This window comes from Diplotaxodon limnothrissa, linkage group LG11 (assembly GCF_057381915.1).
Source record: "Diplotaxodon limnothrissa isolate DT_005_m linkage group LG11, D_limnothrissa_male_GT1.1, whole genome shotgun sequence".
Classification (NCBI taxonomy): domain Eukaryota; kingdom Metazoa; phylum Chordata; class Actinopteri; order Cichliformes; family Cichlidae; genus Diplotaxodon; species Diplotaxodon limnothrissa.
Genome location: NC_140606.1, coordinates 8,670,188 through 8,686,940, shown reverse-complemented (window position 1 = coordinate 8,686,940; position 16,753 = coordinate 8,670,188). Strand labels below are relative to the sequence as shown.

General features: G+C 40.1%; 1 protein-coding gene across 1 annotated transcript in view; it reads left to right on the top strand.

The window, feature by feature from the left end:
* The window catches only part of vps13b (vacuolar protein sorting 13 homolog B), a 299,690-nt gene that overhangs the window by 67,138 nt on the left and 215,799 nt on the right, over nt 1-16,753 (top strand). The window contains exon 17 of the mRNA XM_085366137.1: nt 5,419-5,603. Within this exon, the coding sequence (XP_085222263.1) occupies nt 5,419-5,603 (185 nt within the window). The remainder of the gene's footprint in view (nt 1-5,418; nt 5,604-16,753) is intronic.

Genomic DNA, 16,753 nt, shown 5'->3' with positions numbered 1-16,753 from the left:
TATTTGCATTTTTTTTAAACTGCCTTTAATTTAACATTCATCATGTTGCACTTTTAACAGCTTATATTGGTGAAGGTTTTTATGAGTAATTTCCCATTTAGCCCCCTTGGAGAAAAAAAAATGCCTTTGTGCCAGGGATGGGTCTCTGTGCGAGTGTGCCTTTTTCTTTTTCTGTGGTCTATGGAGAGACCAGACACCTTGCTCCACATTTACTGCTGATGTCCCAGAACCCACAGCTGTCTATGTTGTTGTGTTTTGGAAAGAGTGAGGCAACTGATTTTTGGTACTGTACAGGATATGAGTAATAAGAAAATGTAGGTTCTGGAAACTGTGCGCAGGTTCCAAGCTTGTATTTTGGGACACTATGTAAACCATTAGGACCAGCTGCACCTGGTAATAGTCCTTCAATCTCACAAGATGCTGATCTTTAAAAAATGAATTTTCTTGTAACATGAGGACTTGCTTTTTTGTATTTCTCACTTATTGTCTTTTTCGAAACATCTTCACCAATGCCAACATATCAGGATTGGAACCAATTACTGAACATTTATGCAACACAAACCAGCTTTCTTTAATTATGCTACCTTCATTTATTTCTGTAAAAGTACAAAGCAACAACATATCAGTTACATAATCTATTCCTGCTTGAGTTTGTACTGGAGCTTTTCCACATACTTCCTTTAATGAGACTCCCATTTAATGTATTATTTTACCTGGAGAATAACATAGACTTGCAAGTCTGTATTCTTATGCTACATATGCTTGTTGTTTTCCCCTTGTTCTTTTTTGTGTTCTCTGCATGGCTTAATCGTGTTTTTCTTGTTCTTTTTCTCTTTTCCCCTTGTTTCGCTCTGGTTGAAGAACATGCTTCCTTTCAGTATTATAGATGCTTAGCATAGTGCATCTTTTCAGCCTTAAGTGTTGGCACCTAATTTTATAACTGCTCCAGTTGCAGGTTGTTAGAGCAGCAGCCCTTGTCAGCTGTAGCCTCATTACTCCTGCTCATTATGCTCTGGCCCACTAACCTGCTCGTACTGGTTTATAGTGTTACAGAGCTTGTGTTTCACCATGTGTTTGCATGCAGATGTATGTGCACTTTTGCCAACATTATTTATTTGTGTCTGGACAGGTATATGCATTTTTGTGGTTATGTGTGGCCTAAAGCAGCAGTTAAAGCTCGATAGCTATAACCCCAGCTGTACTTGTCTAAATATAGCTGTGACCACAGTCATATTGAACCAGGATGCTGATTAGCACCATTAAGACCACTGGCCTAAATGAATGCCAACTATGATTATGTGAAATATTTATTGTGGGTTTCCAAAAAACCCCCAAAATAATTTAAGGATACTAACCAAAGTATTTGGTTATCATGTTATTTTCTTTCTAGCTTCTATGATGTTTCAATAATTCTTTTATTGGCTAAAATATACATTTTAATCTGTTCCTGCTTCGTGTCCAGATTTGGTCCTGTGCACAGAGGAAACAAGCTAGGCAAACAGTACCACAGCTGGTGTGGTACTTTTAGCTCTGACTCATGCTTCAGCCCAACTTCATGCCCTGTTTGCTTGATTTGGACTGAGACTCCAGCCAGTCAACTAGTTGTTCACCAGAAAGGTCAGGATGTGTTAGTCCTGGTCTAGTTCTGACTCCAACAGGGAACAGATGGGAAATATGGCCTAATGTTTCTCAAATACATTTGAGCTTTTTCTCTGAAATACATCAAAGGACAGCTGAAATTGAAATACCAAATTTTCTCCTTTTCCTGACTAATTTTAATTTTCTTTTAACACATTCCTGGTGGCCTCTGCATTTTAATGAAAAAGTTATTGACTTAAAGAACCACTGTGAGGTCAGAGACAGGCTATTCAATGAGGCACTGAAGTTAACGCCAAGAGCCTGAGTTAGGACCTAAAGTGGGTTGTGGGCACCCTTCTGGTAGGTCTCCACATTATAGTATAGATATTCTCTAATGAGTTTTGCTCCCCAAGCTACAGACTAATAGGCTTTCTGCACTATAACAGTAAAATACATGTTAGTTATTGTTAGTTCCATTGTGCATAGCTAATGTATGTTTCAAGGCAAATATTTTAATGTTGTTTGTTACTGCAGGTGATGCTGCAGGTGTTATTTTGAATCTTTTTGAGGTTTTTTTCCCACAAAGCTTGCGGCAACAGTGAAACACTGCCTGCCAGAAAGCTGTTTACCATGTTGCAGCAAGAAACACTGACCGTGCCAGCTACTTAATGAAATCCGATGAGTGCCTGGCTGTCTTCGCATACAGCATTCCCAAAACACCCTAATGAGAGTTTCTGTTTCTCATTTGAATCCAAGATCCAAGTTGCTGTTCGCAAAGAATTGGGCATAATATAATAAAAACAGGTGCATAATTAAAGTTTTAGGGGACCACATGCACATGACAGCTCCCCTTAAATGCTATAAACACTCAAATAAGGCAACAAACTTTCATCCCTTGCCAGTCCTCTCATTGAAGTGGCTTTGCAGGCACATTTGCTCTGCATGTGGGGACATTGTTGTTGCCGGCTTCCCTTCACTTTCTTTTGTTCAGCTGCAGTATCTTGCTATGTGCACACACAGTGTGCACATATTTGAACGCACAAAAGCACACGAGAAACTCTTTGATTGATGTCTTGTTGTATAGCATACAACAGTAGTGACTTTTACTAGCAGAAAAGCATGACATGGCATGGTTTCCTATGTTGCCAAATCCACCACATGTAGGCACAGAATTTTAAACATATATGTGTGCCGTCAAGGTAAACTCATTGACCCAATCAGGTTTGAATTTTCTTTCTTCCTTTCTTCCTGTGTTTTTCCTGTAGCCTCTTTATCAAACGCGCTCTCACTTTCTGTCTCGTAGAAGACACAGCAGATGCTTCAGAAATCTGGGTCTGCCTGTGTGCAGCTAACTGCTCATGTCACCCTGCCGAACCACCCAGGAGCAGAAGAAAGGGAAAGATAAAGAGACTTGAAGAAAGACAGGGAGGGAAGCAGAGAAGTTAAATGATTGCAGAGCTGCTGAGCGCAGAGAAAGGCCTTGTGACATGTCCCACACTCAGAACTGGGACCAGACCAAAATGGGTGCGTGATTAAATGAACTGTGATGCTCGCTCCTGACACGCTGCAGCCATCGTTTGAATTAGTCACAGTTCTATTTTCAATGAAACCTCCACTCGTAGGGCAGATTCTATTACAATAAGTACTCAAGTGAACACACATGCAATACATAGATGGGTATCTGTGCTGGGGGCACTGCCAGTCCTCAAAATCCTAGACCAAGAAACTTTAGTTCCACTCCTATTTTCCTGCCTTGAGAACATGAGAGGAAAACAGGAGTGGAACTAAAGAGACTTGTTTGACTGTGCTTAGTTCAGCCTGCCTAGCCTCAGGCTTTGCTATAAGTAGTAAAAAGAAAAGCACAACGACAACATTTCTGATGTTTCTGATATTAAAATAATTTCTAATAAGAAAAGTGCAAAACACCCGACAGAACATCACAACCAATTATTGCAAAGTTTAGGTTAGGCTGTGATTTGGTGTTTAACCCTTGTGTGGTGTTCGTATTTTTGTTACTCAGCCAGTGTTCATGGGTCTGGTGGACCCGCTAGAGTTTTGGCTTTCCAAATTAACACTATCAAACAATTTTATGTTAAATTACTCAACAGATGTTTACTTCATCCCAATTACAAGACATATGAACAGCAAACATGGTTAATTTTTTCCCTTTACCTTTGTTAGATCACATTTATGAATTAATGTGCTTCTCGTTTTTCTTTTATATAAAATGTTATAAATAAATCAGTTATAATCAAGTGGAGTGAGTGGAAAGACACAACACATTTACACGTGAAAAAATAATTAATTGTTTAATTTTTCTTTTGAAAAAAACTGAACACGGGTCTCACAGACCCGAACACCGTACAAGGGTTAAATAAAGCATCCCTAAAGGAATTTCCGATGTAAAGGTTTCTTCACCTTATCCAATGACATATTTATAAATGTAAAATCACAAATAATGAACATCTGTGCTACACGATATCATTAAAAGATTAAGATAATCTGGAAAAATGTCTGTACGCAAAGGACCAAGGCCGAACTCATTATTGAATGGCAATGATCTTTGATCAATGCAGACATTTTGTTCTGAGAAATTCATTGGCAATGGATTTCTAAGGGGTTAGACCAAATTTATTGCTTCATCTGCAAGTGGAAATTAAAGCTCTACCATGCAAAGAAAAAAAAAAAAAGTCAAAAGCCAGACCTAGAAACATCACCAACTACTTTGGGACACAGTTTGTTTGAGGTGGAGTGAAGCTGCTCTCTGATCTGTTTGGAAAGCATGGATGCTGTGGTTTTGGGGGGGGGGGGGGGGGGGGAGCTATCCAGCTTCTTATCAGCACAGAGTTTAAAGCCGGCAACTATAATGCTATAGTGGTAGATATGGCTATGGTTATCTTGCAATGGTTTTATTCATGCTGAAAGACACAAACAGAAACAACATACTTGCTGCCCCTGCTCATGATGTCAAAGGGTTGGCTTTAAGGTCCAAAGCAGCTGTTCTTAACTCCCTCACGCTTTTGTTAAACGAAGAGTTGATGCAACATCATTGTGACACATGCCTCTGTACCAAGTGCTTGCAACATAAAAAACCCCCACATTTCTCATTTAAATCATTGTTTTTCTTTTTAGTTCTGCTGCAAAAATAAACACTTGTAATTAACTCTGGATTAAAAACAAGTCATGAAACAAAATCTGTTTTGATTATTTTGTTTAGTTGGGTTTTTTTTTTTTTTTACATTTTACACAGCATGCTAACTTTTTTGAAGACTGGGTTGTAAATGAAAAAAAATGAAAAAAGCAAGTGTGTGTGTGTGTGTGTCAGATGAGAAATGAGAGCATGCTCCGCTGAATTTCTGATGGACAGAGGCCTGGAGAACTCCATCGGACTGTGGTGTTACCTCATCCCCCTGAACGCTCAACTCATCAGCTCGTCATACGCGCAGACTCACACAAACTCGCTCCCCCCACACTCTTGGAGACAGATGAAATATTAAAGGCGTAGAGATTCTTTTCAGGGTCGGGTTTCTGGGCTGTACATCTTTTCACATAAATCATCATCACAGTTTTGACGGAGGGGAGGGAAGGGTCGACAAACTAAACCTACCTGCCAAGTAACTAAGGAAAGCTTGGCTCACACTTGGTACTTCTTCAATTTACTATTGGAATGTAGTTCTACTTATTTGGCCCTTGGTGCTATCAATGAGCTGTTTTATATTGTGATGTGATATTGATGGATTTGTGGAAGCTGTGAACCATTTGTTTCCACCAGTGTCTGTTTCATTTAGAGCGTATTGGCATTTATGTGTATCTGACTCTGTCTTGTCCCTTTTCTTGCAGGAGCAAAAGGTCTTCAGTCCCCACCACAGAGTTTATTTTTGAACTTCCCCACTTCACTATACAGGCCACAAGGGCCCAGACACTTTTGCTCCAAACAATCTGTCAGAGCTGGACCCACAGCATGGTCAACGGAGCGCCAGTGACACTTAATGAAAGTCTGCTTACTGAAGTGTACAAGGCTCCAGGTGAGTAACACGAGACAATACAAAGCTTGCCTTGCCTTTGCTAATAGCAAAACCACTTAACACAGAAATCCAGATTCATTCTTTTCTTGCCCCTGACCAAGCTCATAAGAATAGTAGTCTTTTTCTACTGCTCTTTGATCTGCTTACACTGTAGTGATTGTAGGTTGAGGCCTGTCTACAGAGAGGAGACAGAGTAGGACACTGAAAATCACCTCTAGTTGGATTTTTGTGTGTGTGATGAATTTGCTTCTATTTCTTATTTGTGCATGTGTATCTTACACTGACACTAGTTGTACAGTGACTTCTTCTTTCTGTGAAGAGTTATCAGAGTGGAAAAGACATGTTTATAATTGCTCACCAGGGGAACACTCTGTTTTTTAGTTGTTATAATATGTTACTGTAAGGTAGCAATATTTCTGCAATGGCAGCTAAGTCGCTTGATTTATTATATCCTTTCAATGGCTCAGTAGTGATGGAACAAAGAACAAACATACTCATCTGGTCTCTTTTAGACCAGAGTATTAGATGTTAAGGCATTCATTGTTGTTCTTGATTTATTGATTTTTTGAGGATAACTCTCGTTTATCCTCGCAAACTTTATTTATCGTCCTTTGTTTACTTGTACCAGTAAATTGTCAGGAAAGATATATTGAACTGGCTAATATTAAAAGTGATTTGACTTTCTTATGAAAACCTTTCCAGTTATTTCTGGGGGCACAGTACATTTGTCAGACTGTCACTGATGGGAAAACAAGCCAACTCGATAGCATTGAACTCTGGGCAAATTGGCATGCACGTATCCAGAACTGAAGTTCTCCAAGTATACACGAGTTCACGCGAGACACTTGAAGATCAACTTGTCTTATTGTGGCCCAATGTGGGCTGCTGGACCTGCAGCTGAGACCAAATTAACTCTGAAATGCTTCATGTCACCTAGGGTGTCTTAATGGTCAAATAATAAATTTTGTCCCTTGTTAAAGAAAGGTAGGGGAGTCTGAATTCAATAAAACAGTAGCGTTTCTCATGACGGTAGCATCTGGACAGTCCTCTGGAGGGCCTGGGATTTTCCAACTCATTAGGATCATGTTGTTTGGTATGCCGTCAACATTCTCCCCCAGCCAAGCCAGCCAAGCTACCTTTTTCACCGTTGTGTAGCCGCCAAAATTTATGAAGCTGGTCTCCCGTGGAGTGAAGTCAAATATTCCTCTCCCCTCATTTTGCCTTTCTCTTGGAACGGGGCTTGAATAGCGACATGGAGAAACATTTGCACATCTGGTCCATGTGCTGGCAGGCTAGAAAAGGAGCAGTGGGGGCTTAGAAGAAAAGAAAGTTTGAGCTTAAAAGGCATGAGACTTGAGGAGAATAGGTGGTGTGCTGGGTAAGTATATGTAGGGAAAATACTCAGCAATAATTCCTATGATATAACCAAAAATGTCTAGTACTGTATCTGCTTTTGCAATTTCGGGAACACTCATACCTTAAGGGAGATGTGTGCTGTGCGGTTGGTAAGAAAATAAAGTTTGCCACGGCGACACCAGCCGCTATTTTTCCGTAAGTGTGACTTACTGGCTCACTGGCTGCAGATATTTGTGGTAAAGGTGGCAGATCTAATGCAACACAAGATTTGGGTTTAAACCATGAGATTGTTCTCGTGTCCCCAACTGCTGTAGCACTCATCAAGGTATTGCCAGCACACAACTGATACACGCTGAAGCTAAAAACTGAAGACGGCAAACAAACGCTGTTCACTTTGAACATATGCTTTTTCATTCTTTTAGGAATTTGTCCTCCCTTCTCTCTTTTGATGTTGCAAAGTTTTTCAATAGGGGAAGGTGTTTCATATTGAAGTCTAGCTGATAACACAGATGGTCAGTGTCCTTCGCGGGAGGGAAACGTTTAGGTATGAGAATTAATTCACTGTCCAAAAGAAATTCCACATTTCAGCATTTCACGGGCAAACTCAACAGCTTCAGTTTTAATTTCAAGGCACTGACAGACTGTAAAATATTCAAAAATATTAAGAGCAACATTCAGAGACTAAAATTCATTGCAGCTGACTGGAACACAGCCGCTAGGACTTGTAATACTTTGAGTTACTGTGGTGCTCAGTGGCAACTACAGGAATAACACAGCGCACAGCACATCCAGTGTAATCTGTGTTTCACAAGACCAGATATGAGTAAAATAAGAAAACATACCGTAAAATTATATTTTCCTTGTCACTCGATTGCATGTCTGCATGGTTTATCACACAGCTGTGTGGGACTGTTGATTCTCCTTTGCATTCCAGTGAAGTCCACACTAGTGTTGTATTTTATTGGTGAGCTATGCAGCAAACAGTATGTCATTATTGGTATCTCTAGCTGAAAATGGACAGGTGTGTGCCCATATGTGCTTGCGTCAGTGCATGCACGCTTGGACTATGTGCCTTTGTGCTCAGAAGGTTAGCATCAGCTGTGTTGGTTTGGCTCTACTTTACTTCACTCCTCATTCATAACTTATATTTTGTTTTAGAACATAGTATTTTTCCCTTTTAAGCTTCATCTCAGTTTATTTATGTCTTTTTCTTATGCTTTTAAGTCTTCTCTGTTGACAACTTTTATTTTGTTCCCAATTCTTTTTGGATTTGTTACTAGGTCCTCTTTTGTATTCTCCTCTTTTTTTGTAATTGTCAGAATTCCCGGTTCTATGTTATATGCGTGTTCTAATGTTTATACATCATGCATGTTATTGTGGTTTTTAGTAGCAGCAGCAGTAATAGTAGTAGCCAGTAATTCCTGTCTACCAATACTTTTACCCACTGCTAACCTCAGATTCGGCAACACACTGACCACAGTGACCTCCCACATCTTACTCAACTCTATGCAGTTCTGTGTGAGTGTAAAATACACCGTGCGTAAGAATTGTGTTTATGTGTCTAATTTTGGTAGTGAAAAAGTTTAATCCACCCAGATTCTTTTTGTCATTGCTAATTGCTGACCACATTAGGCTCTCACATGTATTTCTACTGACATCTCAAGGATATATTATTGAAAGCAGTCTCATTAAATGTCTGAATGAATAACCAGTTTACACTCAGCACTGGTACAAAGCCTGATTAGAAAAAGATGATAATTATGAATAAGCCTTGTGCCCTTTCCTGCTTTCATTCAAGTCTGTGTGTGTAGTTAAGTATTTCTGTCTTTGCCACATCTGTGACAGAGCAACAATTCCATATACCGCAAGTGCACACCCTTTGAGCAGCTCATTTACATTTTATACAATGGATGTTTTTCTTTTTTTTCTTTTTTGCCTGCACCTCTTTTAAACATGAGCGGTGTTTAAAACGCTCAAAAGTAATTTTTTTAACTTGTCTTATTTGAGTTATAAGTGAACGGTATAAACTTTCTACTGTCCAGACTTTTGCCCTTGACTGTAACTTTGGTTCTCCCTTCCTTATTTTACTCTACAAGGCTATATTTGAAAGATAAAAGATCAAAGCAATTTAAATTAGCATAAAATTGGCATTTCCACCATTGATGGATTGAACTTTAATGTAGCTACCACAGCTGGTTTTCCGGCCTTGGAGCTCTGTGGTGGTCTGGACTGCGACAAAAAGAGGGAGGTCTGGTAAAAGTTGGTTGGTGGTGGTCACCAGTCATGCTTTAGATGATTGCTGGGTGATATACGAGCTGTGACATAGCTTTAGCGTGACAGACATGAGGGGAAAAGAACAGAGGACGAGAGAGTGAATGATATAATGAGCAAGATGAAAAATGAAAGAAAAAGGAACATAAAGGTTGAAGGGAAAAGTGACAGAATGAAATAAAGAGGGTGAGAGTGTGGGGCCAACTGTGCCCAGAAATACAACTGGTCATTGGCTTGCTTTATTAATCCCAGGTCTGGCACCTAATTGCGTGTCAGTTTAGGCACACAGGCAGAGAATCGTGCATATTTGCAAATGCAATGTATTCCTATATATATATATATAGCTAGCTTCTGAACATATGATCCCATTTAAGGCAAATAATCAAGACTATGTTCTCACTGCATAGCAACTACAGGCATGTTGTTAATGTTAGTAAGGGACGTATGCTCTCACTCATTTAACCGTATCATTATTAAAACAAGCCCTTTGTTTTTAGTTCTCCCTACACTTACCATGGTGAGGTGAGGAGGGGGGGGTCAGGACAAAGCTGGGGAAACGATTGGGGGAAAAAAACCTGCCAAGTCCATTCAGGGTCACATTAGTGAGACTTACTTATGCTTTTCTTCACACTGATATCTCCCGTTGCTTGGAAACAAACATGATCTTTGAGACACATCAACAATAGTTTTACGCATTTTTGCACTGCATGAAAAAGGCTGCTCTTGTCATGGCCAGCAGTTTATATCCCTGTGATCTAACTGCCTGTGATGCTGTAGCACAATAAATATCGGTAATAGCTCATTGTTATAAGAGGGGGGAAAACTTTTCACATCGTCCTGTCACCTGTGTAATCTGATGCCTCGTATGTTTTAGATTTTATGTTTTCTGGTCCCAGAATTTGCCCATCTGTCTTTGCTACCTCCTCCTTCCTCTGTTTTTTTTCTCTTGTGCGCCACTAATAATGCAGCTGTTGGTAGCATGCTTCTGGCTATAAGACTGAACACAGGAGGTTGCACTCTCTCAGTTTTTCATTGTTTTCCTGTGTAGATTTTGGCTGACACAGGCTTATTACTCACAACCTTAATGTTTCTCATCTATTAATCAAGACAAGTCAGAGGAACATGCAGCTTTGCCCCGTCATCTAATGAGCCCATACACTTAGCTCATGGAGATTGTTTTGATAGTTCTTTTGATTGTTCTCCTGTGAAGAAAGGAAGGACAACAGCCCTTTTTATGGTCTGCGGTTGTCACAAATGTCAGTAAAGGGTTGAGAAGCTTAATGAAAACCCTGAGATGTCTGTTTCAGCGTGGCCTGGCCTCTCACTCAAGTATCCATATTTCTTTGAAGAGGTAACTTATTGGTTTGAGAGAAATTTCTGCCTGTCGACTTGTCTTCTTCACGGATTGACATCAGGACAGGAAGAAAGCAGGAGGAAAAGAAAGAAAGAAGGATTTTTTTCATCCGTACGCAACCTTACATAAAAAACACGTCGTGTCAGCATCAGAAAATTGATAAATAAATCTTGGCTGGAACTTGAGACGGTTCTTGTCAATGAAAACTTCAATGAGCTACAGACGGGCTCGCTCCACTCCTGGCAGATTGTGATGATGTTTTAAGTCAGTCCAGACTTCCCTGCTTTTCTTGTGTCTTCATGAAGAATTCTGCTCTTTCTCTGTTGTTCACTTTAGTCCTGAGCTAATCAGAGAGGCCAGCGGAGTCGATGCAAAGCAGAAGTTTGCTGTGTAGTCCCACAATTAAACATTGGATTACGCGAAAATTTATACGTTTAATGGGATGAGAGCGCCAGGAAGTGCCTGAGGTCTGGTTGCAATAACATATCAAGCGTAACTTTCACTAAACTGCTTTTCACATGTATGCACAGATGCAAAATATCTATACGCATACGCATTTCCACATCAAAGTTGGTTTGGTGAGCTTAAGCATTCATAGGGGGACATCATGCTTGTCTTTTCTCACCATGGTTGTCCATTTATCATGCCTCTTTTCCTCATACCGTCCACAGAAGTTAGCTGAAATTCCGCCAAGTAGTTTCTTCCCCTTGTTTGTTTGAATTGTAGCTCACTTTTTCTATCATGGGAAATGAGATGTGATTCCAGGCATGTTGAAGAACATGGACGGTCCCAGTGCAGAATGTGGAATTCTGAGTTTTGACTTATTTCTTCCTTCTCTGATATGAATGTTGGATGGTATAATTTACTTGAACACTAAATCCAACTGAGCATTGACACGCACTATAGTACTTGAATTAGTGCTTAATTTAAAGAACTACTACACTTTTTAGAAGCCTGATTACTGCCAAGCATGCCACACATGGGATAAGAACATTTTCTACAGATTTAAGCTTTTGCCCATTAGAGTTGGGATAATGAGCTCATCTCTCCCTGAAGTGTTAAACTGAAATATGATATGAAAATCCCACATAGACTCCCTTTTGGCCTTTAAAATATGTCACCTACAGATGATGTAATAAACAGAGCCCAAAGTGTGAACAGTTTTTTGAAAGTATAGATTATTTAAAGACTGTTGTGTTGTGTGTGTATAATAATATGGATACTGTACTGATTGTAAACATTAAAGCTATTAGAGCCTTTGATGAAGAATAAAAATCAAAAGAGAGACATTGCACATATTTCAGCATAATGTTTCGATAACAGAGATAGGTAATTCTTAATAAAAACTAAATACAAGCGCACACACTAAAGGGAAGAACATCTCTGAGACTTTAAATGAAACACACTAAAAGACTAATAGACTTTAAAGCTCTTGCAGCAGACTCTCTGAATGTTACCAATCAATGACAGCCTCAAATAAATCTGTTTGTATTTATGTCATCTGGTAGTGTCTGCAGAGCTGGCTCCCTGCTGTGAGCCAACCGCCCCATCTGAGGGTAGTGACTAGTGCCGACTGAGCACATAGCTCCACGTCACAGAGCCATAAATTTCCACTGTAACTCCCATTGAAGTGTCTCAGCAGCACCAAAACCCCAGTCACGTCTTGGCTACCACCACACACAGACACAGTCAGCCTCTGCAAAGCTCAGACATAAATATTGATCTCGTTGGATTATTGATAAACAAGAATGCTCTGCTCGTTTTCTCTTTAATTCTCCCCTCATAAGGGAAGTGGAGTGAGGAGGGAAAAGCTTGTGAAAGAGGACAAGAATAAGCTATAGAAATGCAGAGATCTAGAGAGTGTGAGAGAGAACGGATAGTAATCCAGAGTTGGATTTCAGCAATAGAGGGGACTGGTTTAGCGTCATTAGCTGTGGTCTGTAGTTTCGAGCATCTCTCATGGTGAAACCACACTGGTATTCCATCCTGGCATCTGCTTCAAAGCTAGAATGCCCCTGTTTCTTATGCTAACCAAATTTGTCAGAGCAGCATTAGGCTGGGGATATGGGAGATTGAGAGGCAGACCTTCTCAACCAGAACTGTGTTTTAATGACCTATCTTACCACCGACTAATTATTTCCTTACAAGTGGCAATGGGGGAATCCTCTATGTCACGGCACATGTTTGTCTATCACATTTAGCACATCTGTCGCCCCCTTTTCTCTCACACTCTCTCTCTTTCCCTCATCTTACTTCTTTTATAACTCTCCCTTCAGTTTTGCTCTTGATCCCCTTCCTCCCAACCCCCCCACCACCCCAACCCCATCCAACCACTGTCTTCCAAACCTCACTGCCTAGGCACATTAGTATTGGCCAAATTGCTTCCGCATGAAGACTCCTTAATTGTGGTAATTCAGTGGCAGAGAGAACCACAGTTTGAATGTGTGGAGAACATGTGTCACTGCTTCAGTGGGCCGACAGAAAAGCCAGCAGCACCTGGAGGGGATGGAAATCAAGAAAATTAGACCCCCAGCTTCTGCTACCACCGGCACTTATACCCCATCATTGTCTTTATACCATGACGGTTATAGGGAGCGAGTACCGCTTGCACACACCAGTACCGCTGTAACCTTCATTCAGTGAGGTAGGAGCAGCTTGACTGGGATTTTGTCATATGTGTAAGGAAACCCATTATTTTTGTTCACAGACACTTGCTGGATTGCTTTTCTGTTTTCTGTCTCACCACCCAACTTTAAAAAAAAACAAAACAAAAAGCAATTCTTCCTAATATGCAAAGCCCCCCTCAAAAAACAACCCAAACTCTGGCAGCAATTACTGGTTATATAAACTGCCCAGCTCCTTCATCTATCTACAAACAGCTGTTGTTGTTGTTTACATCTGTTTGAAATCAAACATGCATATTCTTCCTGTGTGCAGATATTCTTACAGCTTTAACCTGTGCTAAATAGTAGTTGTGATATTTTTTTTTCTAACTGCAATCCCTTCAAATATCAATTATGATTTAGCTCAGCTCAGTTTATTTTTATTTATGTTGTGTTAAATCACAACACGTGTCATATCAACGCAATTTCATAAGAAAGATTCTCTGATGGAACCATAATGAACTTTTAATGCATCCCCCAAAAGTACCTCAATGTCATTTTTACTATCATAAAAATCAGTTCTTGTTATCGTAGTAACTCGATGTTTTTCTAATGCAGACCTTTGTTTGAGTAACAAAGCTGCTCTCCTTTTAGTTTTAACTGCATAACAAACCACTACTGGTTCACCTTGTCTGTTTTCCTGTCCCACTCTCTCAGCATGTGTCTGCATTTTTGCTGTGTGTCAGTTCTGGGCAAGATGCCAGCAGACCTGCTCCTACTTACTGCTTCTACTGCTTCCCTCCTGACTTAGGAGAGACAGTTATTGTTTCTGCATCAGCACTTAATGGCTCAGCTGGCTGCTTTCAGGCTACCCAACTTGTCTATGTCTACCTCTTTTTCTGTCAGCCCCCTAGCTGCTGTGGGCCCGTTGCCAACCTTGGAGGTTTTAATACTTTAGGTTCTTTCCCCTTCTTTGTCTGTCTTTGTCTTTTCACCTGCCCTTTATGGTTTTGAGATAATTTACATCCTTTTTTTAACTTGTTTCCATCACACATAAAGCTGGTCATTAATGCATGGAGTATGTAGCTGCAAAGAGGGAGGGTAATCAAAACACAGCTTTTAATAGTTGTTCTAGCACAAGTCCTATAGCTTGGTTTTTACTGTATTTTGTATCGTTATCTCTTTTTTTGTCTGTCTTGGGATTTTTTTCAGACTTGTTATATGGTGTAGTATTTGAAGAACAGGAAAAATAAACCTTTTTTTATATAGCATCATAAATGAAAGTAAAACTATTTCTGGGTTTTGTGAATATAGACTAAAAGAAATGGTTCGCATCTTGAGGTAGAATATTGCCTGGTCCACCATTGTAGGCAGACAACTTTCCCATAGCCTTCCCCAAAGCTGTGAGAGCAGGACATGTTGGAATGTGTAAAGCATGGCTTTCAAGCCTGCAGATGTGCTGCACATATATACTGAACCATGGACACGCCAACTATTGAGGTATGCAGAAAGTAAAGAAAGTACCCTCCACCTCCCATACGGTGCATGTGTTAGTGTGTGCATTCTGCTTTTTTGCATCAGCTCTTTCTACCCCTCTTTATTGACTTTCAGGCCCCCTTCCCTTCATCTTCTCCGCACTTTCTCATTGGTGTTTTCTATGGCAAATCCAGCTGCCCACAGTTGCGCCCTTAGTGTTTGATGGAGTGCCATACTCTCTGGCCCCTAGCTGTGTGTTTATGTACTTCTTGCACCTGCCTTTGCTTGACGAGTAACAGTACCACACACATTCACTCACTCAGTCAGTCACACTGACACACTCTATACACACTCTAACCCAACATACACACATGAATCACACGGGATACTGCTGTTTAAGCCAACAAACTACCTACCCTTGTGTTTTTACTCTTTCTGTGTACCCCACATTTTATAGTCCTAACAGCTGGACAAAACATTGCTTAGAGCTCCCCCATGCAACAACCACCAACCCAGCAGGTGCACAGTGCCCTTAGGACATCTATGTGGGCAAGGGGATATGTTATAGTGATACCTCTAGTGCCATTTATCAAAGAGAACACAGAGTAGAAGAAAAGGCCCCTGTCATATTACAGATTGGCTTGCACTTTTAACATCTTCGTCTTGTCCAAGCTCTGGGGAACAGTCGGGGCAACTCATCATTGTTGATGTCATTTTTCTTTTAGTGCTGTGTTGAAAAAGGCCAAATGGTCACTGAGTCTGGTTATTCATTCTCCATGAATAGGCTACTCTTTCAGGGTAGATGGGTCATGTGTTTTTAGGTTTACTCAGATACACTCAGTGATAAAGCCAAATGTCTTGGGCAATGTTTTTATGACAAATACATATTATACTATACTATATTGTTTCTAGTGGGAGAAGTGAACCTAACTTTATGTAGTACATATATCACTTTTAGTCATTCCCTCTGGTCCTTGGCCACATGAACTAATCTAGAAATCAGTGTTTCATGTATATACACGCGTATCCATATGAACATAAATCTATGGGAATTTTCACATACATTCTTTGAAGACCAAAGTTGCTTCCCTGGTTTAAAAAAACATATAGAAAGATAGAAGATAAGATTACTGAAATTGTGTACTTGGGACACCCCCTTGGTTGTGTGGAGCACAGACTCACTGATTAGTGTTTGGTTGATAATTAAGGTGCCGACTCTGCAGCTCTGCTGATTCTTAGGTTAAAATTAGGAGTGGGAAAGAAACCGTATAAAGAGCAAAATCACGCTCATCATTTGGATGCCATTAGTTTGCAATAGAGCATGCTGAAGATTTTGAGAGTGGTGTTGTTTTATTTTACAAGGTTTACATTGGGCATTACCATCTACTTAAAAGAACTATATATATACGTTTGTCAAACTGTACTGCAGTGTAAATAGAAAGTGGCTCCAAGACAAAGATATATATTACTGGTTGCCAGTATTACAGCCTCAGCCTAAACAGAATAAGGCAGCTAAATGCACAGAGTGGTTGTACAGCACTGCTCTGTTTGACCTGCAGATATATTAAGTGGGAGACAGAGAGACAGAAGGAGGGTTATTAACATAACCATCTTCCATCTGGTCTCACGGAGGGCCTCTTAGACAGCAGGTGAAGAGGTTGATGGGCAATTTGTCTGAGAGAGAGAGAGGAGGGAAGTCAGTGGTTAGAGTTTTTTAGCAATTTTCAATAATTCCCCGGTTAAGTGTGCTATGTGTGTGACTACTCAAACATGCCCTACTTCACACTGCTGATTTACGGTGAAACTACATTTGAATTTTTAGTTGATCAGAAAAATACTGTGTGCTATGTTGGTGTAAAGCCCATCCAATTTAGCACTGGTTATACAGTGTTTAGATTTTTCAATCACCTGTGTAAGAAGGAAATTTGTTATATAATATCTGTGTGTATACAAAAGAGTTTGAGAGGATAAAACTAGTAGAGTAGCTCAGGAAGTAGAGCTCGTCCTACACTTATCTAAGGTTGTATTCATCCTGGGCTGAGTAAGTGACCAAATCTAGACATAAGTTTGCATATTTGCAAAGGGATGAT